Below are 26,311 nucleotides of genomic sequence, written 5' to 3'. Positions count from 1 at the left end.
GAAAACTTACTGTTGCATTGGGAGACACTGATGGCATCGAAGTTTTCCATAATCTCTACACCCACATTTGACCTTAAAGAGACAAGTACAGGAATTAATCTGCAGGTGGCCCCAAAGATCAGGAAACACAAGAAGCCACATTCTTCATTGCTTCAGTTATTTCTTAGTGATAATAATTGACTACTGTGCCCACGGTTCCAAGCCATTTATTAAATTTTCATTTTTTTGCTTATTAGTTTAGGGGGTACAGATACCCGGAAGGTGTGCTAGGTAATTTATCGAGATTGCAGAAAGAATATATTAGAGCACATACATGTACACACATGTATATTTCTCATCCTCTTTTAATTTGTATTGTTTATATTTTTTGTTTCAATGACAAGGGTTAAATATCCAAAAAGTTTAGAGACTACTGGGGAGTGGGCACTGTCCTCAAACGAATTCACAGATCTTTTCTAAAATGGCTCTTCATAGAGTCCCAAAGTTGATATACTCACAGCACTTTCCTTTGGATCAATATGTAGGTGAAATCATTACCATGGTTGCCCAGGTAGTCTCCAAAAATAGTTATTTACCTTTCAAAGAGGCTCCTTTCTTGTTCACTAAGATAAGAAACTTCCTTGTTTTTGGAATACATGTGGGTGAGTGCAGCACAGGGCGCCTGTGGAGGCTTCACACAGTAGAAGGCTTCTTGGTCTTGGGCATCCAGGTACTGGCACAGTTCAGCACTTGAGTTTAAAAGCAGGGCACAGTCAGTATTGACATGGGAGGTGCCACTGGCAAACTGGCCCGTGAAGATCACCTTGTCATAGCCTTGGTTCCTTGCCCTCCAGAGAGCTGACACCCCTTCACTGGGGTGGATGAGCAGGAGAGACAGAGAGACCTGGCCCTCCCAGAACAGAGTGAAGCTGACAAGGTAGCTGCCGTTGTTAAAGTCTGTCACCTTTCCTGAAGCGCCTGCCTGCAGGGCGGGGGAGGACATCCTGGCCCTCAGGAAATCCCCGCCATATTCCTTCCTGCGTCCCAGGTGGTCCCTCACCTGCAGCAGGATGTCTAGCTGATCCCCTTTGCAGTATGTGTCTTGAGGGTTGAGGAGGGTAGCTCTGCTGTGTGCGGCACTGGTGGTGGTGTTCACGTGAGTGAAGGGTCTGGGTGGGACCAGCTGGTCTAGTTCCTCCATGATTTTCTTTATTCTCAGCTCAGTCTCTGCTCGTGAAACTACTGGATTCAGCAATGCGTCAGGACATAAGGAGTTTGTGAAGTAATTCCAGTGATGGAGGGAGATGGGCAACTTGAGTGCAGTCCATAACTGAAATGACAAGGAATACAATAGAGAGCATAGAAAATGTTCCCCTTTAATGTAATAATTTTTGGTAGGTTAGCCAACTTCTATCTTTTATAGAATGATGGGAGATACGAAAATTAAACTAAAATGATATTGAGATTTTATTATCATATATGTTTCACAGGCAAAATGATTTTCCTTAAATCTGGTGGTACAACCTCACTTCTCCTTGGCTAATCTATTTCAGAGAGTCATTTAACCCCAAAGAGACTGAGAATCTTCTTCCTTAAAGTGGTGATGATAAAATATACCTTTACTGGACAACTGTGAAGACCAAATGAGATAATGTTTTTTAACTGCAGAGCAGAGAACAAGTGTTTATTGTTCTGTTATTTTTTATCTTAAAACAAGAATTCAGTCATTTAAAAAAAGTTCTTAAAAAATGTTTAAAATGCCTGGGCTCTTACGTAAAATATGATTATCTGTTGTTTCTATTTCACTTTTTTCACTTTGCTTAAGCATTCTATGATATTTATCAGTATTTTTCAGATTGCTTTAGCTAACTTAGGAGATAAGAAACATAGGTTTATAAAAATACATATTTATTTTCTAATTGTAAAATAACACTGATTTATTATTAAAAATGAGAGAATGCTGAAACTTTATAGCAAATAAAAATCAGTCACAGTCATGCCAACCATTGATAACTACTCTTAACATTTTGGTGATTTTTCTCTCATTCTTCATATACTATTTTACATGATTGTGAATAAATTGAATATTTACCAATGAATTTCGACTTTTTTAAAAAGAGTGCCGTTAAAAACTCTCCATCTTAGGTCAAAGGCCGCATAGTGTTCCAGCCTATGGATATAGCTTAATATTTCACCTATTTCCATCTTTTCTGGACAGTTATTGCATTCAGCTTTTCTCTATTACTTATAATTCTGTAAAGAAGAACTTTGGTATAAATCTTTCTTTGTAGTTCAGGCTATTTGCTGAGAACTCAGAAATAGAATTATTGGTGAAATGTGGTGAATATTTTTAAAGATCTTAACACATGCTGTGAAATTGTTTTCCAGAAATGTGGTGCCGATTTGCACCTAAACGAGCAGTGAATGAGAATTCTACTCTTAAAACCTCATGCTCACACCATTGGGCAGCTCATTTTTAGAGAGATTTGCCTGGGATTAGAACCTGACTCTGTCGCTGACTAGCTGTACAACCTAGGTTAAATTCCTTAACTTCTCTGTGAATCAGCTTCTTCATCTAAAATTTGGGTCATAAAAATAACCACCTCATATGTTATTGTGGAGATCATTGGGCTAACATAGGAAAAGCATTCAGAATGGTACCTGGCACATACTAAAGTGTTTGTTATTACTATCTATTTTATTTGATAAATAAAAATGTTTTTTATTAAAAAAACTTAATATGTCAAATAATAAAACAGTAATAATATTAATCCAAGAGTATTGGATTTCCAGAATTTCCAGTAAAGGCAGAGTAATTTGTATTGGACTAACTCTTCTGCAGAGAACAATGATAAACTCTAGACCAAAAAACATCCTCTCTAAAAGCACAGGAGAGTGACTACAAGCAGACAAATGCTGGAGGGGAGTTGAAAGGTGGAAGAAGGAACAACTGGACTTGCATTATAGGAAGCGCTAACTGAAGTTCTTCAAGCCAAAGGGAAATTACACCAGAGAGAACTTAGATCTTCAAGAAGAAATGAAAACACCAGAAATGGTAACTATACAGACAAATAAAAAATATTATATGTTTATCTCCTAATTTTGTTAAAATATGTATAATTATTTAAAGTAAAAACTATAATTTTGTAATAATATGGCAGCTATAGCATAAAGAATGGGGTAGGAAAGAAATGGAACTAAAAGTTTAAAAGGTTGTTACAGATTACATGAAGTAGCACAATATTAACTCTGAAAGTGAAGACTGTGTACTGTGATTCCTAGCAAAATCCCTCTAAAAAAACAACTTAGAAAGCCCGGCCCCACAGCCTAGTGGCTAAGTTCTGTGCACTCTGCTTCGACGGCCTGGGTTCACAGGTTCAGATCTCTGGCATGGACCTATGCCACTCATTAGCCATGCTGTGGTGGTGACCCACAAATAAAATAGAAGAAAGTTGGCACAGATGTTAGCTCAGGGTGAATCTTTCTCAGCAAAAAACGAAAAACAAAAAACCACTGCAATAAATGTTTTAAAAAAGAATCTAACAACTTAGAGCTATAAAAATAATAGAGAAACGAAAAGGAAATACTAAAAAAAAAAGGAAAAAAGTTCAGTTAACCCAAAATAAGGCAGGAAAGGGGGAACAGAAGAACAAAAAACAGAGGGGCCAAATAGAAAACAAATAGCAAAATGGTGGCCCTAAATCCTCTCATATTAATAATTTCTTTAGGGGCCAGCTCTGTGGCTGAGTGGTTAAGTTCTCATGCTCCACTGCGGCAGCCCAGGGTTCAGATCCTGCGCATGGACATGGCACCACTTGTCAGGCCACGTTGAGGTAGCGTCCCACATCCCACAACTAGAAGGACCGGCAACTAAGATATACAACTGTGTACAGGGGGGGTTTGGGGAGATAAAGCAGGAAAAAAAAAAACAAAAACAAAAGATCGGCAACAGTTGTTAGCCCAGGTGCCAATCTTTAAAAAAAAAAAAAAATTTCTTTAAAAGTAAGTAGACCTGGGGCTGGCCCCGTGGCCGAGTGGTTAAGTTCGCACGCTCCGCTGCAGGTGGCCCAGTGTTTCGTTGGTTCGAATCCTGGGCGCGGACATGGCACTGCTCATCAGACCACGCTGAGGCAGCGTCCCACATGCCACAACTAGAAGGACCCACAACAAAGAATATACAACTATGTACCAGGGGGCTTTGGGGAGAAAAAGGAAAAAAAAAATAAAATCTTTAAAAAAGTAAGTAGACTAAACACTCCATTGCAAGGCAGAGATACAAAAGCAGGACCTAACTACTTGCTGTCTGTAAGGAATGTAGTTTAGGTATAAAGATAGCTACAGGTTGAAAGTAAATGATGGAAAATGATATACTATGTAAGCATAAAAAAGCTAATATTAATATTAAAGCAGACTTCAAGACAAAGAGTATTACCAGAAACAAAGATAGACAGTTCACAATGATAGAAGGGTCAATGTGTCAGAAAATATGGCAATCATAAATGTGTATGTGCCTACACATACATGTATTTATACCTGAAACAAAAATTGACACAACTAAAGGAAGAAATAGAAAAATTCACAATCATAATTAGAAACTTAAAAACCTCTCTCAGTAGTTGCTACAGGCACTAGATAAAAAAATGAGTAAGGACCTAAAGGATCTGAACAATATTAGCATAGTAATGTCTTTTAACCATCACAGTACATTATCAGATATTTTTAAATTGCTACAACCTCAAATGAAAATTGAGTGATTTTTGAGGGACCAGCCCAGTGGCGCAGCAGTTAAGTTTGCATGTTCCGCTTTGGCGACCTGGGGTTTGCCAGTTCGGATCCTGGGTGTGGACATGGCATCGCTTGGCAAGCCATGCTGTGGTAGGCACCCCACATATAATGTAGAGGAAGATGGGCATGGATGTTAGCTCAGGGCCAGCCTTCCTCAGCAAAAAAGAGGAGGATTGGCAGAAGATGTCAGCTCAGGGCTAATCTTCCTCAAAAAAAAAAAAAAAGAAAATTATGAGTGATTTTTAGTATGGTAGAATAATATTCTGTGCACAAAATGAAGAAATATAACAGGAAAATTCTGATTCAAGATGGAGAACTAAGCACATATTATAGCCTCGATTTCCCTCCATAAAATCCTATAAAAGACAAGAAAGTACTTAAAAAATTTCTAACTGTTCTGGGAAAGAGGAAGAGATACCTTAATTGGACCAGAACTAATAAGGAATCTCCTGAAAAATGAAAGGCAGATGAGATTAGATCAAGGAAGAAAACCTTGGCTCCAAAGTCACGCAGATGAGGATTCTGCAAAAAGATGGAACCCACTTCATGGCCACTACAAACCGGGAGGAGGTTGGTAACTGGGGTAAGAGAGGGTAGAGGGGTAACCCACAGGAGGACTAACCAGGTGGGTTGATCCTGCCCTACTTCCCCACCTGAGCCTGGGCCAGGCAGCTACAAATGGGGACTTCTGTACTTGGGTGTGAGTAAAAACTAGAGATATTTCAGTTGGAGAGGTAGGGTAGGACCCTGTGTGCTTGGCCACAGCGTAGACAGATGGGCAGCATGTATTGCCCTGCAGTACTTTTTGCACCTATGCTACCAACGTGCTGGAGAAAACAGATCACAGCTCTCCAGACTGGCCACCACAGAATCTCAGGTATAGAGTGGACACACAACCAAGATTTAGCAAAGATTTTTATGGAAGCCAACTCATGAAGGAGAGGTATCAAGTTTAATGAAGAGAAGACACCCAAGGGAACAGAATTAATAGGAAGAGCAAAACAAAATTTAGAACAAGTATACTTTCTATCCTCAGAGAGATGCTAGATGATATTGCATCCATAAAAGAATGGATCAATTAAAGATCTTGGAAAGTGAAATCTTGCTATTCAGTGGCAAAAGTCAGTTGCATTCCTCTACACCAGCAACAGGCAAATAGAAAATGTATTGAAAAGGACACTATTTACAACAGTGACAATAAATGATAAAGCACTTAGGTGTAAATCTAAGAAAAGATGCGTTAAGACCTCATGCAAAAATTCTAAAATTTACTGAAAGATCTTGCAGAAGACCTAAATAAATGGACAGATATTACATGTTGTTAAACAGCAAAATATTACAAATATGTCACTTTTTCCAATTTTATCTACATGGTTAATGTAATATACATATAATTTAAGTAGGACTTTTCATCAAATTTGACAGGCTGACTCTAAAGCATACGAGAAAGAGTAAAAGGCCAAGACTGGCCAAGAACTGAAGTAGATTAAGCAATGGTAACTTGACCTACAAGTTTTCAAGACTAATTATGAAGTTCCATTAATTACAGCAATGTGGTATTGATACCTGGAAGACAAATTGATCAACGGAATAGAACAAAGAGCCAGAAAGGGACCTGTACTTATTAGAAATTTTGATATACAACAAAAGTGACACCATAAATCAGCTTAGAAAGAAAGAACTACAAAATAAAAAGAGCTGAAAAAGTGATGATCCATATGGAAATAAAAGAAAAATCAGTAAAAAAGAGAAATCCAGATACATTACAGGGGTAAATGTCTTTAAAGTTAAAAAAAGTAGAATATTTAGATAAATAATCTGACATTAGAGTAAGGAAGAGTTTCTTAATACTTAAAAAGCATTAACTGTAAAAAAAAAGACAAACAAATTTTACTATATAAATATAAAAATAGTCTGTTGTTCAGAAATTCCCTTGGGGGGCAGCTCAGTGACATAGCGATTAAGTTTGTGTCCTCCGCTTTGGCAGCCTGGGGTTCGCGGGTTCAGATTCCACATTGGACCTATGCACTGCTTATCAAGCCATGCTGTGGCAGCATCCCACATACTAAATAGAGGAAGGTTTGCACAGATGTTAGCTCACGGACAATCTTCCTCAAACAAAAAGAGGAAGATTGGCAATAGATGTTAGCTCAGGACCAATCTTGCTCACTAAAAAAACAAGAAAAGAAATTCCCTTAAAGAAGATGAAAAGACAGCTAAACATTGACAGAAGAGAGTTGCAACACATACAGAAGAGACGAAGGAAGAATGTGTGCGGCCACACACAGTATTATCCTCTCCCATATTGCACAATGATCATAAAGTACCCTGGTTCTTAAAGGTTGTGGAAGCTGTTCAAACTCCCCTGTTACAATCTATAGGTCTGGTCGTTTGAACTTGCCTAAAACATGTGAAGTAGCGAGTAAAAGTATACTTTTGTAAAACACAGAAAGAAAGCAACGCCTACCTTTGCGGAGTTTTGGACAACTGTAAAAGTGATCCAGGAGGCTAATATAAACAATAATACCAACAGTGACTTACGATTTATCACAGTCATTGTCCTGATTAGGCTCCTGCAAGAGACAATACAAAAACTAGCACAAACACAACCAAATCAAAATAGAAAAGAAATGCAGATACACATGAAAAGTTTATGCCTCCCGATTTTTTTTCATCCTCAGATAATCTACTCCCAGAGCTCAACCTTGGCCCTTCCAGCTGTTCTTCCTGTCTCCCAACTGCTAGCTTGGGCTGTCAGCTTGTTCCTTCAACAGAAGTGCTATTCCAAGACATGGAGCCCACCATGGACTCCCGGGAACTGAGCAGCTCAGGGCCTGAAGGATACAGGGTTGCTCAAGTCTAGGTGAATCTCTAGGATCTGTGTCACCTAACGGATTTCTTGTTCTCCTCCCTTAAACACAAAAAGCAGACACAAAATATCTCAGTAAATATTGACCCTGATGATCACATCATCTTAGGGCCTTTTCAATGTAACTTGATTTTTCCAGCTTCCTTATGACAAATCTGTTAATATGTTCCCTTTTCTTGTCTTACCAGCCTTTCTAGCACCCCTGAAGCTGGAAAAGAATTATTTTAAAACTCAGATTTCTTTGAAAAATTTTTCATCTTTATCCATATTTTTCTATGATTACATCTTAATTTCTGTTTTCGTCCTGGAATTTCAAGTTGTCTTTTTTTTGTTTTTTTGTGAGGAAGATTTGCCCTGAGCTAACATCTGTTGCCAATCATCCTTGTTTCGTTTGAGGAAGATTCTCACTGAGCTAATATCTGTGCCAGTCTTCCTCTACTTTGTACATGGGATGCTGCCAAAGCCTGGTTTGCTTGGTTTGATGAGTGGCGTGTATGTCCACACCCAGGATTTGAACTTGTGAACCTGGGGCCACTGAAGCAGAGCATGCAAACTTAACCACTATGCCACCGGGCCGGCTCCTCAAGTTCTCTTTTAAAATCAGATTGCTTGATCACTTTGTTGCATATACAGACGTTGAATTATAAAGCTGTATACCTGAATCTTTTACGATAAAAAAAAATCTCTTTATATACATAAATAAAAATCCAATCTCTTACTGCTGTCTTTCTAAAATTTTCCATCTCTGAAAATTTACTTTCCCCTAGAAGCATCTCCTAGCCTAGATCCACAGTTTCTACATAGACATTAGAAGTTTCTGCATCCAAAAATAGATGTTACCCCTTCCCCTGCTTGCCCAAATTTGCCAATATTTTCATACCTTTAGTTTAGACTTTGACTTTGTTGAATCTTCCACATAGGAGCTCCGGTAAGCCGGGTGTGGAGGCTTTGTTCTGAAGCCACCAGTGTACTCTCGGAGTACCTCTCCTCTGTGCCAAAACAAATCAAGGCATAAGCTGCGGTCTGCATGCTTTGAGCTTAGAGCCACAACCTTCTGCTTGTTTCAGCTGAGTGTCAGGTATGCCAGCTCCACCCTAAGGAGGGGCCTAGATAACAAACTACCGTTATCAGTTCACACAGAAGTAAGTGTGTGAGGTCGTTCCCATTTTCAGATGAGGAAAATGAGGCACAGGTGGTTTAAACATTAGCTAAGGTCATATAATTAGCACATGGAAGAGGCAGGCCTTGAGGCCAGAGCTCCAGAGCTGGATTTTTAACCATTCTAAGGTGCTGCCAGCAGTCATGAGATAGTGGGAGACACGAGGCAGCAGAAGCCATGAAGCAGAGACAGAGGGTAGAGACTGGTTCGGTGTTAACAGCAGTAGGAGAAGCAGAGACAGAAAGTGCTTGAGTCACTTAATGGTGGAGCACACAAAACCTGTGCCTGCCGCTGAGGTGGTTTCAAACGCATTACTAGGGCCACCTCGTGTCCTAAAGGCCCCTCCAGTTAGTTCCTCAGCGACCCTTATGATCTCTGGGAGGCATTGGAGCATGTTGCGGGTCTGGGAGGATGAATTTTATCTCATCCCTTGTGGGAGACTGGAATTAGACACCCCAAGATATGCCTCTTTGGCCTGAGTATTATTTGGGCTGGTTACTTTTAAAAACTGCAGACAGGAAAGAAACCCTGAAAGGTAGAATTTACTTACCCTTTCTAAAGAGACATTTACGTTATAAAGGAAATCTCCATATATAAAGGTGTCTCCCTCTCTGTACCAGGAAGAGGGGGGATGACCTTATCTCTAGAAACTCTCATCAATGCGGAAGGCAAGGACTCAAGTCTGCACAATAACCTGACTCTTGTTTACTGTACTTGTGTGGTAATCTCCCATGATCGACTCCCCCTATCCCCAACATCCTCCTTTGCTTTTAGCTGAGGATAATATTTAAGGTGGTGGCTTCAGTCATTTTGGTGAGTTTCCTGGGCCTCTCCCATGTATACATGTTATAAAGCTTTGTTTAATTTTCTCCTGTTATTCTGTCTCGTGAATTTAATTCATTCTCCAGCCAGAAGAACCCAGAGAGGGTAGAGGAAATGTCTTCCTCCCCGACAGCCTCAAATTCTCGACAGGATTCTAAAATGTGCGAAACTGTCAAAATCGTGTGACACCAGCTACAGATATTGCAAACACACGTCATTATATTTTTGTTCACTGGCAGCATGAAACTGAAAGTGTTCTTTGAAGATGTTTTCCATGAAGATGAAAAACAAAACACAGGAAAACCGTGAACATCTTGTTCAGATGCACCTGACTTTGACACTTGAGTGATATGAGGAGCATGTGTCTAGGGATTTTCATGGCTAGGTAAGTGAACATGTTTGTTCAAAGAGGGATGTGATTGGTTTCCAGAGCACTTTTAATGGATTTGCACAACCTGAACAGGAGACTGTGGGCATCTGGCCACCTAGTCAATTTTTGACCAAACTCTAATTAACATGTTCGCCTGGCTGAGACTTTGTCTCCAAGATAGAATGAGGAGAACTTATTTAAAAAATTTATAAGAGGGCTTGCCCTTCAGGGTTGACTAGAACCTCTCTCCTACCAAGACCCTTTTAGTGATATGATTGTGAAGCAGGTGTACGCCCCTTTTTCTCTTGTGGAAAACGTGAATGAAGCGGAGCAACTTAAATACAGACATTTCGGAATGAAAAGTATTCCATTTCGTTATATAGATAGATACATTGTTAAGATGTATTTTCTCAGCATTAGAACTGCAGTAAACATTTCTGTAGTCAAGATGGGCTGATGAATCTTAAAATCAGTGGATGAAAGCTTGGGGAGAAACAAGAATATCTTTCCACCAATACATTTATTAATTTCAAAGTGAAAAATAGTACTTTACAGTGGAAAAGAGCAACAGATACCAGCTTATCAAAGTGATCAAGGTTAATATCACCAGTAATAAGATACGTCTTTTTCCATAAATATTGTACCTAGAAGGGCACACCACTTCTGTGATATTCTTGACAAAAATGCATGACCTCAGTTAATAATGAGAAAATACTAGATAGATCAAAATTGAGGGACATTCTACAAAATAACTGACTAATACTCTTCAAAAGTGTCATAATCATGAAAAACAATGCAAGACTTTTAAGCAACTTTCAGATATTGGAAGAGACTAAGCAGGCATGATGATTAAGTGCAATGTGGGATCCTGCAACAGAAAAAGGATCAATGGAAAAACTAGTGAAATTCAAAGAAAGTCTGTAGCTTAGTTAATAGCCATGAATGTACTAATGTTAATTTCTTGATTTTGAACTTTGTACAATGGTTACACAGATGTTATTAAGTGAAGCTGGCTGAAGGGTATATGAGAACTCTCTGTACTATTTTTGAAACTGTAAGTATAAAATTATTTCAAAATAGAAAGTTTAAGAAAGCTTCTCAAATGGAAAAAAATAGTATATTTCTCCATGAAATGATTTATTTTTCCCATATCATCTACCAAAAATTTACCAAATAGTCTGTCATATTTATACAGGTTGGTGCTGCCACTTCTATCATTTCACATTGCCATCTATACATGGTATGTTTCTGGGCTCTTCATCCTGTTTGGTCTACTTTTCATCTATAGATGTCACACTGTGTTTTTGTTTTATTTTGCCTTTTTAAAACATGGCTTTGTATATCTTATTATCTGCTGGTCTGATTTTTATTGCTCTAATTTTTTCAAAATTAGCTATCTATGTACCATGTTTTCCCCCACATGCTGTTAAGAATCAGTGTTCCTACTGAGGCAGCAAGGGGGGATACTAACAGATGATATGTTCCCTCATCTGCTCCAACCCTGGAGATGCCACAGAAGTGAGAGGGAGGTAGTGTATTTCGGTTATTAGTAAAAACTGTGAGAAATCCCTGGGAAGTCCGAGATGATGGGGTTCTGATGTGCCTGTTGGAGGTGAGGGTTTAGGAAAAGGAAGCCAACCCAGGATGCAGGAAAAAGCTGGAAGCCACGGATAGGGAAAATATTGAGGTGAGCCTTCTGAGTCTTTTTAGTTTCCTTTCAATACCTTGTTTAGAACACTGATTGCTGCGTTGCTACTCCAGGGCAGAGAAACAGCATCATCTTGCAGCAGCCAGCTGGAGGCAATGTAGTAGTATCAGGCACCAGTAGAGAACCCTGAGGATAGAGAGGTGAAATATACATGTGCAAAGGAATGAGCTATTCCTAAACTCCTCCCCATCACCACCCATGGGGGCACTATTGTCATTTTTATCTGGGACAGTACTTCATTGTGTGGGATTTTTTCATGCATTATAGCATGCTTAGTATCCCCTTAGCTTTTTGCCCTACATGTCTATTGTAATCCAGCATTATTATAGCAACCCCCAAATTTCCCTCGTACATTTCCAAATATCGCTTTTGGTTGAGAAACTCGGATTTAGATGTTCAGATCCCAAGAGGACAGTAGCTCTTTGGAAAAGCTGTACTCGCGTGGAGGTGCGGAAAAGTCACTTGAGGTCAGTGTCACATTATGTGTGTGAGTGAGAGAATGGGAAATTGTCGAGAACAGATCAAAACAGGCTCTTAGCACTAAAGAATTCTTCTCAGAATCTCTGTAAACTCACTACCAAGGGCACAAGCTAAGGCTTGGGATTTTGCCTATTCTCCTAGGGAGACAGTACCATTGGTAGTAGCACATAATCCCAGGGAAATGTGACCTTAAGAAAAAAATGAGACACCTGAAGAGAACAACCACTATATAAGAAAAGGAAAAAAGTAATGGACCACACAGAGCAAGAATTAGAATTGTAGGGGAGCAGAATTTGATACCCCAAAGTGTGTGTCTTTGGTTTGAAAGACTCAGGAAGAAACTTGGATCTTCTTCCCTAACTGCCTAAAAATAGACAGCTAACGCGCCCCCTCCCCTGCCCCAGCCGCTGGGCCGGCGCTCCCGCTCCGCCCACTCGCCCGCCCGCCGCAGCGCCCTCCCGCGCGCCTGTCGCCTGTCGCAGAACGGGATCCCCGGACTGCAGGAGGAGAACTTGCAGGGCTCCTGGGTAGAATTGCACTTCAGCAATAAATGAGAACGGGAGCAGAGTTCCAGCCTCCGTTTCTATTTATAATGGTGAAACGGAAAAATACTGCTGAATGCCCAGCAGGAGTCTGGACGGAGTAGTTTCAAGAGTTCTCACTGTGACCGCCCGCCTCGCTCACAGACCCCACAAGATACTAACAGAGCTTCTGAAACATACCCATAGCATTGGAGAGAAAAACAGCTCTCAGTCTGAGGAAGATTATATTGAGAGAAGGAATGAAGTTGCAAGCGTCCTGAAGAAAAACTCAGACTGGATATGGGATTGGTCAAGTTGGCCGGAAAATATCCCCGCCAAGGAGTTCCTCTTCAGACGCCCTAAGCGCACAGCCACACTCAGCATGAGAAACACGAAAACATGAAGAAAGGGGGCATTGTCTCGGCAGAGTTTCTGAAAGTTTTTCTTCCGTCTCTGCTGCTGTTCATCTGCTGGCCATTGGTTTGGGGATCTACACTGGAAGGCCTCTGACGACCCCCACCAGCACCTTTTGATGAAGAACTGAATGCGGCTCTTTTCATGTAGCCGGATGTGCATCCGAGCTGGCGGCATAGCTAACTGAAGAGCCATCTCGGTCCTTGAGAGGCCGCACCACTTGTGTGTATTTGTTCTGTAAATGCTCTGTTCCTAATTTAGGCAAATGAGAGAATAGACACTAAAACCATGCTAATCTGTAGTCATAGCTATGGGATCAATTAATAAGCATGTCATTAAGACTGACTGTAATAATTTGGTAGTAAATTTTCTTTGGCTATTTTAAATATCTAAGTATAAATAACTTTAACCTACTAGTCATGATGTATGTAGTATTTTCACAAAAATTATCTGCCAGCTTCATTCAGTTAGGGCACTTTATATTTTGGAAGAATGAACAATGTTGATATTAAAATGACTACATAAGGGGTTTATCCCAAATAAATATTGTAGCCTTATACTCACACTGCTGGAGGAAATACTATGTTCGAGGGCATGCAGCTGTCTAGGACAGACTGCTCAGCTCGGCCTGCCATTCTTCGCTGTGCAGAGCAGAATCCGAGGTACACACAGACTCACCATGTGGTCAGACGCTGGACTGCCTGCTTTACAGGGTGAGGACTTCAGTCTCTGGCTGTTAGTAACCACTGCATGGTCAGTATCCCTTCCAGGCCACCTGCCAAGCTAAGTAGCTTACTCTTTTATCACTATAGGTTGCTGAATTTAGTCTTATCCTTTGTGTTCAGTTTTTGCGTGCTCTTAGAATCAACTTCATTCTAGCAAATCTCTCTACTTTGAAAAAGACTGGAAATAGAAAAAAATAAGCCTTTGCCAAACCCTAAAAAAAAAAGGGAATTTGAGATAGAAGGCCTATTTCAGGAAGGAGCTATCACCGTGGATAACTATGGTATAATATGAACTGGGTGTGGTAGACAGAGAGGAACCTAGCAAGGCCCATTTGATCCAAGTCCTCTCCATGTCCCATCATCTTTGCAAGGCATGGCAAACATTCGTTTACCAGATGTTTGCTTTACCTTCTCTGTGTGAATTGCCTTCGTCTCCTTTGAAGTCCAAAACCACTACACCCAACATCCTTATTTGTCTTTAGCTGAAGATGATGTTTAAGGTGGTAACTTTGGCCATTTTGATGAGTTACTCAGTTTTCCTGGGTTTTCCGCATGTATACCTGTTATTACATTTGTTTGATTTTCTCCTGTTGTTCTGTTTCATGTCAGTTTAATTCTTAGACTAGCCAGAAGAACTTAGAAGGGTAGAGGAATGGTTCTTCCTCCCCTATAATAAGCATAGTAAATATCATTAGACAGAGATAAAGTAGAGATATCAATTGTCTGATTGTAAAGCAGAAACAAACAGTCATAAAGAACTAGTTGAAGATTCTTAGTCCAAAACATATAATTGCTGAAGTGAATAATAGTCTGGTGCAAGAGTAGAATGCACACAAAAATCAAATTAGTGAGTTGGAAGCTGAGCTTGAGGGCCTCTCCCAGAAATCATCAAGATGAGGTTGAGGACCTCTCCCAGAAATCATCAAGATGAGGTTGAGGACCTCTCCCAGAAATCATCAAGATGAGGTTGAGGACCTCTCCCAGAAATCATCAAGATGAGGTTGAGGACCTCTCCCAGAAATCATCAAGATGAGGTTGAGGACCTCTCCCAGAAATCATCAAGATGAGGTTGAGGACCTCTCCCAGAAATCATCAAGATGAGGTTGAGGACCTCTCCCAGAAATCATCAAGATGAGGTTGAGGACCTCTCCCAGAAATCATCAAGATGAGGTTGAGGACCTCTCCCAGAAATCATCAAGATGAGCTTGAGGACCTCTCCCAGAAATCATCAAGATGAGCTTGAGGACCTCTCCCAGAAATCATCAAGATGAGTTTGAGGACCTCTCCCAGAAATCATCAAGATGAGGTTGAGGACCTCTCCCAGAAATCATCAAGATGAGGTTGAGGACCTCTCCCAGAAATCATCAAGATGAGGTTGAGGACCTCTCCCAGAAATCATCAAGATGAGCTTGAGGACCTCTCCCAGAAATCATCAAGATGAGCTTGAGGACCTCTCCCAGAAATCATCAAGATGAGCTTGAGGACCTCTCCCAGAAATCATCAAGATGAGCTTGAGGACCTCTCCCAGAAATCATCAAGATGAGGTTGAGCACCTCTCCCAGAAATCATCAAGATGAGCTTGAGGACCTCACCCAGAAATCATCAAGATGAGCTTGAGGACCTCTCCCAGAAATCATCAAGATGAGCTTGAGGACCTCTCCCAGAAATCATCAAGAAGGAGACTAGAGTTCAAAGAGTATGAAAGACAAGTTAAAAGATATGAAGCAAAGAAATAAAAATGTCAATATCCACATTTAATAAGAATCCCAAAAACGTAGGGGAAAAACCAAGGAAACAAAGAGACAATGCATTATTTTCAAGTGCGTGTGAAAATCAAGGACAGACCACATACTGGGTCACAAGGGAAATCTCAGCAACTTTTAAGTTCATCATTGAAATGTAAATCACAATGAAATTGCAAAATATTTGACAGGGAATAACAATGAAAGTAGTTTATATCAAATGTTGTAGAATGCCACCGCATCGCTAAGAGGGAAGTCTATAACTGCAAATGCGGCTATCACATAGCAATGAAAGTTAGGACTGAATGAGCTAGATGGCCCAGTCAAGATTAGAAAAGAACAGCATAGCAAATCTGAAGAAAGTAGAAGTGAGGACATCATAAATATAAGAGCAGATACTAATAGGAGATAAAACAAAGAAACAATAGAAATAATCAACACAATAAAAAGCTAATTCTTAGAACAAAACTAAAAAGTAAGAAACTTTCCAGTAAATTTGATCAAGAGAAAACCAGAAAATATACAAATAATTAATTTTGCGACTAAAAAAGGGTAGACCAAAGCTGATACCAAGATTTCTGAAATCATGAGAAAGTACTAGAATAACTTTGTATCAATCCATTTGCAAGCTTTGACACAGAGGAAATATTTTAAAATTATATGACAACAAAATTGATGGGAGAAGGAATAAAAAGCTCAAATGAAAAAGCAATTATTCTGTGCATAGTGACTTCCTTCTAAAGACTACAGCCTGGAAATAGTGGAAAAGAGTAACTTCTACAGTGGAGAAACCTGACAAATGCAGTCTCAGCCAGGTAATCAAGGTCAACATCAACAGGGGTGAATCCTATCGATAATAGGTACCATTGATTTAATGTGATGAAAATGATACTCTGCCTCTGTGGTCTTCCTCTCCACAACTCATAACTTCAGTGTAACCATGAGATAAATACCAGAAAAATCCAAATTGAAGGACATTCTATATAAAATATCTGATCAGTACTCCTCAAAAATGTCTAATCATCGAAAACAAGGGAGGTCTGAGAAACTATTACAGCCAAAAGGACCTAAGAAGACAAGACAACTAAATGTAACATGGGATCGTGGAACAGAACAGGGATATTAGGTAAAAACTAAAGAAATCTGAATCAAGTATCATCTTTAGTTAATGATAATGTATCAATATTGGCTCATTAATTATAACAACGTACCATAGTATATATGTTATCATAGTCATATATACCACATATTTACATTTTTATCATAGTATAAATGTACCATAATGATACCATATGTACCAAATGTACCATAATAATAGAAGAGTACAGGGTATATGGGAACTCTCTGTACTATCTTCTCAACTCTTCTGTAAATCTAAAACTGTTTTAAGAAATAGAGTCTATTAAAATTCTAAAAATGTAGTTATTAAGCAAAATGAATTCATAATAGAAAAAATCTCCAATCTGTACTCCCAAAGGCACAAGTTTTACCCAATTTTTACCCTATTTCACCTATGTTATATAAACTATTTAGAGAAAGAGGCTGAAAATTCCCCAAACTATTTTGCAAGGAAAGTAAAGAAAGGGAAAATTAATTTCACTATGGAACACAGGTGAATAATCTTAAATAGATTACTAGCCAATTGGATTCTGTAATATATGGGGAAGAAAACCATCATGGTGACACTGAACCTCTTAACCTCAAATTTGTGTGCCCAGTGTGCAGCAAGCCATACACTGAGACATTGATGCTTGGAGATAGAGAAAGCTTTATTTGAATTGGCCAAAATGAGAAGGCAGGAACCTGGGTTTGCTCAAATCTGCCTCAAACAGAGCAAAAAGCAGGGGTGTTTCATAGAACTAAGGGGCTTGGCAGGGGAAGCTTCAGAGAAACAAAGTGGTCACTCCTGAAAAGTCCCTGGGCAATCTGAAATAGTTGCTGGGACTGGCCATCTGGTGATCACAACTTCCCCAAAGGCATTTTCTTTCTTCTGCAAAACAAACTCACAATCCTCAAGACTTGAGTCACCCCTCAAGTTAAATAAGAAAACAGCATATTGACAAGATTCATCTATGTCTTGTTGGGAAAGAGGTCAAAAGGCAATCATGTTCTTATTGAATATCTATATTAATCCTCAGGTACCTGGCTTCAATGGCTAAGTTAGTTTTGTCCCAGGAAGACAATGATGGACATCCATTGTATTTTACCATGTGGGGACCCACTGGGGACCCCAGAGTTGGTATGAAGACTTAAGATTTAAGCTGAAGACATTTAAGATTCAATAGATACAGATAAAAGCCTTCTTGGAGTGTTCTTTATCTGATTAAAAGCAGCAACTTCTGGGAAATGAGACCACTATAAATAGCCACTCCTGAGAGTTTCATGGCCATGAAGAAAATGGAAAGACCACTGGCACCTGCATAAACAAACAGTATCACAAACTTTCTTATATCCTGTTTGTTCTCTTAAAAAACAATTTGCCTTTCCTAAAGAAACTTATTTGTTCTTCCTACAAGACCCTTTTCTCCCTCCTCCCTTTTCCCTGATAAATTAGGTGCGTAAACCTCTAACTGTCATCAGTTAACAAGACAGTTATTCCTTTTGTTGGCTTCCATATGCATATGTATAAACTTTTTCCTTCTGTTAATCTGTCTTTTGTCAGTTTAATTCACAGGACTCCATGCAAAGAACATAAGAGGGTGGAAGAACAGTTTTTCCTCCCTGACAGCCACATTAACATTTAGATGAAAGAAATGTGATCATTTCAATCGATGCTGAAAAAATGTCAGTAAAATGCAGCACTCATTCAAAATTTAAAAACGAAACAATGTAAAAATGTTACATTGCAAACTAGGAAAGAAGGAAACTTGATTAGTATAATAAAAGATATTTATTAAAATCCTACATCGAATACATTACACTTACCTGTGAAATTTTAGGAGAATTCATGCTAAAATTAAGAACAAATTAAAATCGTTTGTCATCACAACTTTCATCCAACAATTTTTCTGGAGTTGTAGCAAAACTAAGAAGACCTAGGAAGAAAAAAGAAGGAAAAGGGACAGAAAATGAGAAAATTGTCTGTTTGATGATAACATAAAAGTCTACATAGATAATCCACAAATTATTAGAAATAATAAGAAAGTTTGGTCAAGCTTCTATACAAGATTGTAAGTGAGTTGAATAGTGTCCCCCCCAATTTTGTGTCTACCTGGAACCTCAGATTGTGACCTTCTTTGGAAGCAGGGTCTTTGCAGATGTAGTTGGTTAAGGATCTCAAGATGAAATAATTCTCAGTTTAGGCTAGGCTCTAAATTCAGTGGCTGATGTCTTTCTAAAAAGAAAAGTGGACACAGAGAGAAGGAGGCCATGTGAAGATGGAGGCAGAGATTGGAGTTATGTTGCCATAAGCCAAGAAATACTTGGGATCACTGGAAGCTGAGAGAGGCAAGCAAGGATTCTCCCCTAGAGCCTTCAGAGGGAGCGTGGCCTTGCTGACGCCTTGATTTCAGACTTCTACCCTAAAAACTGTGAGAAAATAAATTTATGTTGTTTTAGCTACATATTTTGTGGTACTTTGTTATGGCAGCTCTAGGAAACTAATTGACATATAAAATCAACCGTATTCCTAAGCAATAATAATGACCAATTAAAAATATACTAGTAAAAAATCCTATTTGCAGTAACATCTAAAATTAACACAAGATATAAAAGATTTTTATGGGCAACGTTATAAAATATTGAAGGACATAAAAGAAAGACTTGAATAAATGGAATCCTGTGTCATGTTTATGAATAGGAAAGTTTAACATCATCATAAAGATTGCAGTTCTCCCCCAAATTCTATCAGACTTCTATAAGCTGATTCTAATCATTGTCTGGAAGAGCAACAGGCCAAAAATAGGCAAGGAGCAGGAATTCTGAGGAAGGCTGTCTTGAAGACCCAGGCACAGAGGACCTGCCTAAGACAGAGCTGGACCAGGAAAATAGAGAATCTCTCTTGCTCCCATCCCAGGGCTTGTACCCAGTAACAACAGCACAAGAGCAGCCTGCAACTGGTGGAGGGACTGCACGGTGACCCTGGCCTCAGAGATGGCTGAGAGCAGAGGGGCCAGCAGGAACACCGAGAAAAGACCTTCCTATTGCTCAGCTCCCACCCTAAGCATAGGACAACAAAGAATTTGAAGGCTGTGGTGCACTGAAGGTGATAATAACAACAACAAGAAGAAAAAGTTATTAGGGTGTTGTTAGGATGGCAACAACACTCCATCTTTCTATATCCCTGGTTGGTGTGGAACTTGTAACTGGACTGAACCTTGAAAGCATTTGTTACCCAAGTGAAAAAGCTATTCACCCAACATCTACACCAATATTTCATGTTGTCATTTTGCTTACTGCCTAGAGGGTTTTACGCTCTGGGGCAATGCACCCTAGTAAGATTCAAGATGGGTGAGGGATAATCAGTGAAAGAAGGGTCACGGTGAAAGAGGACTCTGAGACCTTAGTTGAGTTAGCAGGCAGATCCATTTCATGAAAGAATATTTATAGAAGTTGAAGATCTGGACTGGAAAATGATTCTCTTAAAGCATTCTATTCCTTCCTACCCCTTGGAAAGATTCAAGGCTCCAGGGCTCCCTGTACCCAACCTTGAAGCTATCTGTGTGATTTATTTGTAGGGTTAAGAGTAGAGTCTCGAGAGGCAGACTCCACTACTTGCAGGCTGTGGGGCCTTGGGTAGGTTCATTAAGCTTTTAGTGTCTCACTTTTCTCTATCGTAAAATGAGGACTGTGATGGAATTTATCTCAAAGGGCTGATGTGAGGCTTAAATGAGATGGTTCATATAAAATGCTTAACACAATGAGTGCTGCTCGATATATGTTAGCTATTATTCTTACAGTTCTCATCAGGGGGTAATAAAGTCCTGGAATCATTATTGAAGTTAGAGTGAAAAGGAGGAGATAGAAGTGAAGGATATGGTAGACACTGGACTGACTTGTTGACTGATTGAATATGAAGGATGAGCGAGGTCAGCGTCAAGAATGGCTCCACATTTTGAGACTCCGAGATTGGCAGAGTGGTGGTGCCGATGGTGTCCTGGAAGGCAAGCATCTGGTCTGTAAAAGGCAGTCCGTTCAGCCCCAGTCCATTTCATTTGGGACTGCAAGTCCAGTGGTGCCAATCCACCACTTCTTCAATTGAAGCCAGAAATCCAGATGATTATGTGAAATCTCCTGAATTTTTAATATTCTTAAAAATCTGGAGCAAAGAAAACATGACTGTGAAGTGTAAATGTGCAACCTCTGTGTAGGATCTTAGAGGTTCTGCTGCTGTAGAACTCATCACATGTCCCATAGTGCCTTGCACATTTTTAGGTTCTCATTAAATACTGATTGAATGGATTTTTGATAAAAGGATTTTCTATGAAGCATATATACCAATACTTACTGGTTTTATAAGTTTCAAATTTATAAAAATCTTTGGAGAAAGCAATTTAAAAAATAATGTTCCTGTTCAAGGTTTAACAATTTGATATTTGAAATGCAAAAGGAAACTTAAACAAACATTATAAACATATTATGTAGGGCTGAACCCCAGATAGGGTTGTTCAAGGAAGCAGTACTCTTTATAGTTAGCATATGCTGCTTTCATTTCCCCTGTAAGCTCAACCATCTTGTTTAATAGGCAAATAAACCCTCTAATTTTCCTCTTGATTCCTCTTCTGATGCCACCTTTTTTCTGACCTAGAAGGTAGCTTCAAAAATATATTACCCTTTGCTGCTCGTACCCCATATTGCATTCTTTTCTTGGTAGGACTGCCCTTACTCTGCTTTCTTTTCCTGCCTCTGGAAAGCTTAGGATTCTAGCTTTCCTAAACAAGGATAGCACCTACACCCATGAAGTCTTGAAAGGTGAGTTCTAGTTAGCCAGGAGAAAAAGGCAGCCTCGGAAGGACGGCATTCCAGGCATGTGCAAAGCATATGCAAAGCACAAAGTTAGGAAAATCAGTTTTGTTTGGGAATGATAGTGGTCCAAGGTGGCTAAGGAGCATGTGAAGAGGCAGGGGCTGAAGCTGGAGAGTAGACTCTGCATTGGTTTTGAGAATGCACTCTCTGTAGTATGGCATTGAAGACTCTTCATCCCTGAGCATTTCCAGACTGAAATGCTTCCCTCCCACACAAATGAAGACACACCCAAAGTCCCTCTTGAGCTTTGAGTGAAACAGATCTAGGTTGAAATACATGCTCTGCAACACACAAGCTACTTGATCTTAGGGAAGTTGTTTAAAATCTCTGGACCCCAATTTCTTCATCTCTAAAGTGGAAATCAAGTATGTTTACCTCAAAGAGATGTTGTGAGGACTAAATTCCAGGAAAAAGTGTTTATAATATACTTAATACAGTACTTGGCATCTAAAAAGTCCTCAATGAAGGGTAACCGGTAGTAGTAATCGTAGTTGTGTTCCAAAATACCAAATTACTTTCAGTTCTCTGAATGTACTGCACTCATCCTCAGCTCCATCCTCAGTTTTGCAGATGCTGTGATCTCCACCTGGAATTTCCCTAAAGCCCTCTCTGACTTTTCTCCCTTTATTTCTGATTGCTTTCGGCTTCTAGCACAGACGTTTCTTAATCCAGTGTGCCCCTTGCGGGACCCATAGATAGAAATCAGAGAAGTCTGTGAACTTAGATGGGAAAAAGATTACATCTTTATTTTCACTAACATCTCACTAAAATTCAGCATTTAAAAAAATTTGAATGTAGATAATAAAGCTCAATAGCATTAGCGATATCTAATTTCAAACCATTAGAAACCACGAATAGTTCGCATCAGGTTACAATTTTTGCAGATAGCATGAAATAGCATTTACTCTCACCACTCTTTGAAATTACAGTAGTTATTAGACCTGACTCTAGATATTGTTATTTAATGTGAGAAATAGGAAAGGCATATATTTCTTTGTTGTATTTAAAAATACTTTGAAAACGATAATTCAATATAATTGATTTCCTTTTTAATTCTATATATTTTAAGTCCTGCATTTAATAACATTGTTTTGAGAAAAGATTCATAGATTGTGGAAGTGTTCTATGGCACCAAAAAAAAAAAAAAGAAAAAAAGGATTAAGAACTCCTATCCTAGCACTTACTATATTATATTTTCCACTAATTTAGGTAAATATACTGTTTTCAGTTAAAAATTAGCCTACAGTCTCAAAAGCAAACCTTCTCACAGTCTCACTGAATGCCATCATCCTCCTCAATCAACAGGGAATATAAGACAGAATTACTTACTTTTAGTTGTAGATAAAGTCCAATCGCTCATTAAACATGTGTTTGTTAAATTAGAGTTTCCTCTCTGGTCCAAGAGAAGTTTTATTTGCTTTAAAATCAACCCTGGAGGACTTCCAGCTTCAGTCTAGGATCTAGTTAGCCAGCGGGAACACCATCGCTCCCACAGTAACAAGAAAAATCCAGATAATCTACAAAATGATATTTTTTTTATTGACTTACCAGAAACTGGGGTCACAGGCCAATCATCTAACTTAAAATCTAAAGACAGACGGATATTTCCAAGAACAGAAGGGACATAAACGCTGACTCACTTTGCGGGGGAAAATGGGTAAGAAGAATTTAGCTAATTTTTTGTTAACAAATTGCTAAAAGTCTCACCCAGCCCACCACCCCTCTAAGACTTTACTGACAGGCCTGCTTAGAACAAACCTAACATATTCTCTTTAGCTTACAGGAAACCACAAAAAGAGGAAGGAAGAGATGGCTGAGACATATAGTTGAAAGCAGTTAAAATAGGTTGAAGGGAACACGGCAGCCTGACTTGACTTGACATAGACCCCACAGCTCATTATATGCTCATTGTAATACATCAACATGCTACATAACATACCCACCAGTGCCATGACAGTTTACAATTGGCAACAGCAGGACATAAGCAAATAAGGAAAGAAAAGAGGAGGCACCCTTGTTCCCTGGGAAAAGCTTGCCCATTTCCCTGAATAACTGTGGATATTGCTCCCCTTCATTACCAAGACCCTGTGTATTAGCTGCTTAATCACACCAAGAGCTGAGAAGTTGGCTTGTGAACATAGTTTCACTTCTCCATTCTTTGGCCATTGAATAAAGCTTGTGCTGTTGAATGCTCAGCTTCGGTTTCAATTCAAATCTGCAACATCAAACAGGAAAGAAAACCGCTGAGGATGGGATGGATTGTGGGTACAAGGCCCACCTGTGGGCCCCTCCTCAGAGCTCCTCTGAATGTGGGTTAGTGTCCCACTAGAGTGAGGTAAAATTGGTAACAAAAGCTGAGTGTGGGCTAGTGTGAGAGTATAGAACTTCTAGGAGTGAAGACATAAGGAGACCTGCCCACTCTTTTCCTTGGATCTTCTCCAAGCACTCATGAAAAAGAAGGGGTCAGGGCAGAAGACTGGATAGAGCCTCCCTTGGTAGTGTGGGCACGGAGGCGAGAGAAGCTCGATGATGGGAAAGGCACAAAGTCTCCCCTGCATCTTTCTTGCCTAGACCCAAAGCCTTATGCCACTGGGCGAAGGACAGCAAACTCTTCCCAGAGCACATATGAAGGTTGACTGTGGCTGGGGAAGTGGAGGAGAAATAAAACTGTGTATTCCCGGGGGGGAGGGCAGCAAACTATCCTGGACCCAGAGCATTAGGATTTCCTAATGCTGCGGGGATGGGGACAGGATCACTGAGAAAGCCACTACCAAACCTCCACCCAACCTGTGACACAGGGCTTGCCTAGGATGGAGGCTAAGCCAGAACAACAGAGAAGCCCATTCCTTCTCCCCACAAGTGGTGGAAAGCAATAGCAGTCAACCACAGCAGAAGGGGCAAGGGCATGGAGAGGGACTGTCTGAGACATAGGCACACAGGGGACAAAAAAGAACACTGAGAAAACCCTTTGTCAAAACAATACCTGCCCTAAGCACCAGGCAACTCCAGAGAAATTTGAAGTTCATGGTGAGCCCAAGGTCACCATAGCAAACCCATCTTAACTCTTGACTAGATTGAGTGAAACCTCATCCCACACTAATGACCTAGGAGAAGAGGTGTATCATTTCTATGCATAAATTATATTTATTTCAGTCTTTACTGTTCTAAACTTTATGTCTGACAATAAAAAAAAAAAAATGAGACACACACAGAAAAGCAAGACAAAATAATCCACAGTAAAGAGCAAGATGTCAGATGAGTCTGACATCTAGAGTCAGACTCAGAGATGACCCAGATGTTGGAATTATCAGACAGGGACAGCGACAGAGGTGAAGTATGCCTTTGATGGCTGTGATGGTTAATTTTATGTGTCAACTTGACTGGGCTAAAGGATGCCCAGACAGCTGGTAAAACGTTATTTCTGGGTGTATATGTGAAGATGTCTACAGAAGAGATTACTGATTCAAGATAGACTGAGTAAAGATTGCCTCCTCCCCTCACTAATGTGGGTGGGCATCATCCAATCCATTAAGGGCTGGAAGAGAAGAAAAATGTAGAGGGAGGGTGAATTTGGTCTTTCTGTTTGAGGCAGGACACCTATCTTTTCCTACTCCCAGACGTCGAGGCTTCTGGTTCTCAGGTCTTTGGATGCAGATGAGATCTTACATATATACATGTAAGATTATGTATGTATATATATATATATATATATATATATACACACACACACATATGTATACACACACACACACACACACATATTCTCCCAAAACTCAATAATAAGAAAATAAACTACCCAATTAAAAAATGGATTAAAGTTTAAACATTTCACCAAAGAAGAATATAGATGGCAAATGAACATATAAAAAGAGGCTCAACATCATCACACATTAGAGAAATGGAAGTTAACATTGCAATGAGATACTACTGCACATCTATTAGAATATCTAAAAAAAGACTGACAGTACCAAGTGTTGACAAGAATATGGAGCAACAGAAACTCTCAAACATTGCTGGTGGAGTGCAAAAAAATGGTGCAGACACTGTGGAAAACGGTTTGACAGTTCTTATAAAGTTAAAATAGACTGTATTACCTAGCATATCACTACCCAAGAGAAATGAAAACTTGTGTTCATACAAAAACCTGTATATGAATGTTTATAGAAGTTTTATTCACAATTGCCCAAAAGTGGAAATAACCCAAATGTCCTTCAGTTGGGTAAACAAACTGGGATACATCCATATAATGGAATACTACTCAGCAGTACAAAGGGACAAACTACACAACGTGTATGATTGTAAATGTATTATGCTACAAAAAAGAAACTAGACTAAAAAGCTTTGTATGACATTCTGGAAAAGTCACAACCATAGGGACAGAAAATAGATAAAGGGGTTGCTAGGGGTTGAGGGTAGAGGCAAGGATTAACCACAAAGGGATATGAGATAATGTTTTGGGTGTTGGAACTGTTCTGTCTCTTGATTGTGGTGATGGTCACGTTACTGTCAAAGCTCATAGACCGGTATACTAAAAATGATGAATCTTGCTGCATATAAATTGTATCTCAATAAATTGCTCCTCAAAAATTGACTTTGAAAAACCTAAACAGTGTCATGTTTCACATTTGCTTCTGCCAGACTGTTCTGTGCACCATGAAGAAAATGAGGTCTTTGAAGGCACAAATTCCTTAAAGGGACACATACAATCATCTGCTGCATAATGATGTTTCAGTCAATGACAGACCACATATGCAATGGTGGACCCATAAGATT

At 39.5% G+C, this 26,311-nt stretch overlaps 1 protein-coding gene and 1 pseudogene across 14 annotated transcripts in view; one reads left to right on the top strand and one right to left on the bottom strand.

The window, feature by feature from the left end:
* The window catches only part of LOC106840241 (NXPE family member 4), a 28,290-nt gene extending 4,966 nt beyond the window's left edge, over positions 1–23,324 (bottom strand). The window contains exons 1-10 of one of the 14 annotated variants that reach the window (XM_044752999.2): positions 23,179–23,308; positions 22,868–23,055; positions 20,569–20,669; positions 18,786–18,908; positions 18,500–18,609; positions 11,709–11,818; positions 8,514–8,622; positions 7,232–7,337; positions 576–1,309; positions 11–72 (exon numbers count right to left, since the gene is read on the bottom strand). In XM_044752999.2, the coding sequence (XP_044608934.2) occupies positions 11–72; positions 576–1,309; positions 7,232–7,321 (886 nt within the window). In that variant the 5' untranslated portion in view covers positions 7,322–7,337; positions 8,514–8,622; positions 11,709–11,818; ... (3 more) ...; positions 22,868–23,055; positions 23,179–23,308. Of the gene's footprint in view, positions 1–10; positions 73–575; positions 1,310–4,713; positions 7,338–8,513; positions 8,623–11,708; positions 11,819–18,499; positions 18,610–18,785; positions 18,909–20,568; positions 20,670–22,867 lie in introns of all 14 variants that reach the window. The other 13 variants (XM_044752998.2, XM_070490245.1, XM_044753003.2 and 10 more) reach the window with 13 other exon arrangements.
* On the top strand, positions 12,085–13,681 carry LOC106840329 (BCL2/adenovirus E1B 19 kDa protein-interacting protein 3-like; annotated as a pseudogene).
* Positions 23,325–26,311: the final 2,987 nt, after the last annotated feature.

This window comes from Equus asinus, chromosome 20 (genome assembly GCF_041296235.1).
Source record: "Equus asinus isolate D_3611 breed Donkey chromosome 20, EquAss-T2T_v2, whole genome shotgun sequence".
In the NCBI taxonomy this organism is placed as follows: domain Eukaryota; kingdom Metazoa; phylum Chordata; class Mammalia; order Perissodactyla; family Equidae; genus Equus; species Equus asinus.
Note: the sequence above shows the minus strand (reverse complement) of the source record. Positions and strands in the feature narration are given on the sequence as shown.